Below are 4,220 nucleotides of genomic sequence, written 5' to 3'. Positions count from 1 at the left end.
CTTTCTGCTTCCAAGAAAATACACTTTGAAACCCCAGAACAATCAGACTCTGTCCTCACACTCCTCAGAGGTCATGGCTGCACCAACACCCACATCTCCAAAATCGTAAGCCTGATTCCTTCACTGATCTTAGGCAATCCTGAGAAAACCCTTTTTCCCAAACTCGAGTTTTTCCGCTCTGTGGGCTTTTCCGAGGCTGACGTTGGAAGCATTCTCTCTACCAATTCTCTTGCGAAGGAATTTAGAGAATTATTTAATTCCTAATTATAAATTCCTCAAGAGTGTGGTTATGGTTAATGAAAATGTTGTGAGGGCTTACAAGAAGTCATACTGGCTTTCTTGTAGAAATTTGGAGAATATCATTGTTCCCAATATTGCAATTCTAAGAGAAAGTGGAGTTCCCAAGTCCAATATTTTGTATTTGCTAACATGTCACCCAGTGTAGTCTGCTGAAAAGAGGGGAAGTTTAGCAGAAGTGTGAAGAGTGTTATTGAAATGGGGTTTGACCCTTTGAGATGTTCATTTGTGAAAGCAGTCCAAGTGATCTATGAAGGGACTGAATCAGCATGGGAGCATAGAATGGAGGTTTATAGGAGATGTGGTTGGACAGACTATGAGATTATGTTGATGTTCAGACAGGGTCCTTACATTATGAAGTCATCTGAGAAGAAAATAATGAGTGGGATGGATTTTTTGGTTAATAGAATGGGTTGGCAACCTGCGGCTATTGCTAGATTTCCAATAGTTTTCTTGCTCAGTTTGGAGAAGAGGACAATTCCAAGGTGTTCAGTGGTGAAAGTTCTGCGAATGAAGGGGTTGGTAAAGAAGAATTTGAGCTTAAGTGCTATTTTGGCTTGCACTGGAAGGGTTTTCTTGGATAAGTTTGTGGTCAAATATCAGGAAGATATTCCTCACTTGTTCAATGTATATAAAGGGAAAATGGATTTTCTGGAACTCGACTTTGGATCTGACATAAGGGGATGAACCAGTGGTAGCTCCACAACTTTAATATTATCCAAGTAATTATCCTTTTAACTTTTTCTCTCTTTGATGCTTTATGTTTTCAGTGCTTTAGCTTCACTTGAGTTGCTCTGATTTGAGTGTTGATCATATGATTACTTGAGCCAGATTCATTTGGAGCTGATTTTGGTTGCTTTCTGCCTTTCGCTCTGTTTAAGGTGAAACAAATTAATTTGCGTTTGCTAGAACTCCAATATTTCATATGGATGGGGGTTTCTGGATTGCTCCAAGACTTAGGTTGCTTTCTTCCATTCTTTTCTACATGGAAATCATAAGCTGCTTCAAGACTTGGGAGGAAATTGTTTTAGGGACTAAAAGGTGTATTCTGTCTCAGCCAAGCAATATTGGGAATATTATGTTATAAATTTTGAGTATTCTGAATTTGACTAATTTTCTCTGATAAACCTCTGGTACAGTTACATTGGCCGATCTGATTGATGTCTTCAATTACTAGTCTACAAAATATGCATGAGGCCTGAGAAGTGATTCCTTTGGTTATGATCTTGTCAAATGTGGATATTCTCTTATGGATAGCAAGCAAAAGGACCGTCCCCATCTCTAGGAAGTCTCAAACATTTCCACTTTAGGAAGGGAGTATCCAGGAGATGCCTCCAAGCTGAATGAACAGGGAAAGCCTTTCTAATTGCCCATCCATATGATTTTATCCTTAAGCACTACAATGAAAGAAAAAACAGGCTATAGGCTGAGCCCTTTTAATCTCCAAAATTTTCTGAGTGACAGTGACATACCAGTTCCACTCATTTCCAGAAATGATAGGGCTAACCTACCTTTGGGTTGAGGTTGATGTCAAAGCAATTTCTCTTACAAATTCTGGGTACTAATGGATCAAGACTCAAAGAGGATGAAAAGTTTCTCATACTAGCATGGGATCAGTCAGCTTCTCACCATACTCATTGCTTATGTTGTTAATATGATTCCTATTGGTTCTGGCATTCAGTAACTTGTGGAAGAACCTTTGTATATGCATCCCGCTTTGAGCTAATCATTGCCAATTTCTGTTTTTAGAAAGGATTCTTCAGCCCCGGTAAGTTCAACAAATAACCTAAGGATTCGTTTTCCAGTTCTACACAGTTTAGGTTCTGGTTGTCTATGGCTAGATCAGTTGGGATGAATGGATGTGACTTTAGTTTCTGACTTTGTAGATGAAGAGCAAAAAGCCTCCAGGTTGAACTCTTAATTCTTATGTTTAGCATATAATTTGAACATCGGGTTTTACTCATAAACTTCAATAGCCCAGTTTCAATCAATCTTAGTCCAAATATTGAAAAATTCTGAATGTTTTTCAACCATACTTGTCTTTTCTGTCCAGATGAGAGCACAAAGGGTGTGCACTCAGCAGCAGTAGAAGAAGGCTACTATCTGGATACTAAAAAATTGATTCACACTTCGCAGGTTTCCCCATGTATTCAGCTTGTACATACTCCTTGTTTTGTTCATCCATCCTCGATTCAAAGCTTTGAGGAAGCTCGCCACCAACCGAAATTTCCAGACATCCTACCATAGTTGATCCTGGATAATCTCCAAAGAAGCTTTCTCTATACAGAGAGGTTTTAGCAATGTAACTTCATACATCTTGGGGTCCATCATTCAACTTCCCTAGAGGCCCAATTCTTCATCACCAAAGAAGGCAGCTTCTTGTGAAATGCCAACTTCACATTTTCCAGTCAACTTCTAATAGGTATGATGAGAATTCTAATGTACTGATTTCGTATGTACCGAACTTATGATGTCATGCCCCAAAACCCACTCCAAGGGTATGACAGTCATTTCACACCTCAAGCCCAAAGGCTTAAAGTGGAAACGACACAACATTCGTATTGTAACTGTAAATTTACCAATTACCAAATTCCTATTCAAAGTAGTAAAATAAATAAATTTTATGATCCCCAATTCTCAACTTTAAAAACTAACACATCAACCAGGGTGTTATTGTCCAAATAGCTCCAAATTCAAATAATTTAAATAGGAATTAAATTTTAATATCTAAACAATGTCCAAAAGTAAGTTTGAACCAAAATCCTAACAAAGAAAAGTTTCTCAGCCTAGCCATTACTCCTCGCCCGAACTGAGAGTACCTGAAAAATTATCAACGAAGGGGCATGAACTTAAAGCTCAATAAGGAACATTAATACAGTTTCATGGATCAAACATTTTTAATCATGCTTGCAAATAGGAGATATAACATATACTTATTTTCATAAAAACTTTTGAGTTCAAAATACTAATACATTCAAACTTTTCAACAAAACTTTCTCATATCTATTTCAAACAATTTATCATCAAAACCAAATCGAATACATTCAAAATATCTTTACTTTGATTATCAAATAACAAATGATGCCCAATTAGGTGGGATTTCACAAATGAGTGACTAGTTTCAAATTTGTTCTAGTTAAGGTGAACAAAACCAAATGTCAACAATTATAACTTGTTGACTAGGGCCATAAGGTCAACTATTATAACTCGTTGATTGGGACCATAAGGTTAACTATTATAACCCGTTGACTAGAGTCATATAATATCAACTATTATAACCTGTTGACTAGGGCCGAAAATGTCAACAATTATAACCCGTTGACTAGGGCCATATAATCCAAAATCAAACACTTTATTTCGTTAATTCAAACTTACAAAACAAAATATCATATCTCCTCAATTTTTCACTTTCTATAAATAAACAAAGAAAATTCTCAAAAAAATACTTTCCATACAAAACACATATTTGATCCATGCAAAAAGATAAAAATAATATTTTTACACATTTCAAAATACAATATAAAAAGAAAATTATTTTCTTTTATAAAAATTTACATTAATTTCCCTTACCTTGAAGAAGCACTAAAAAACTTGAAGTATTTAGCTTGACGAATTTACTCCTTATCTAACATAATATCATACACAATATTGATTATTGATTATTTATATAAATATATAAATTTGACAATCTTAAAAATATTTTATTTAGTATTAGAGATCCTAATTAATTTCTCATATTAATATTATTACCATCCAATATTATTTTCAACTTCTTAAACAATAATTTATTTCTCTTTTCTAACTTATCTAAATTAAATCTTTTAAGAATATTTATTTACATTAAACTATTATTACTATTATTTAAATCGCTTACTAAAATTTAACAAATACCCCATGCAATTCTTTTTTTTTTTTTTTTCAAA

At 34.7% G+C, this 4,220-nt stretch overlaps 1 protein-coding gene across 1 annotated transcript; it reads left to right on the top strand.

Annotated features, from left to right (window-relative positions):
* Positions 1–495: 495 nt before the first annotated feature.
* LOC132253669 (uncharacterized) lies at positions 496–984 on the top strand. Its single transcript, XM_059736568.1, has one exon. It carries the CDS (start codon positions 496–498, stop codon positions 982–984), a length of 489 nt encoding a protein of 162 aa, XP_059592551.1.
* Positions 985–4,220: the final 3,236 nt, after the last annotated feature.

Source organism: Vitis vinifera, chromosome 4, assembly GCF_030704535.1.
Source record: "Vitis vinifera cultivar Pinot Noir 40024 chromosome 4, ASM3070453v1".
NCBI lineage: Eukaryota > Viridiplantae > Streptophyta > Magnoliopsida > Vitales > Vitaceae > Vitis > Vitis vinifera.
Note: the sequence above shows the minus strand (reverse complement) of the source record. Positions and strands in the feature narration are given on the sequence as shown.

What these genes read in the sequence shown, in the direction of transcription:
- LOC132253669 (XM_059736568.1), top strand. Translation starts at nt 496, where the DNA reads ATGGGGTTTGACCCTTTGAGATGTTCATTTGTGAAAGCAGTCCAAGTG.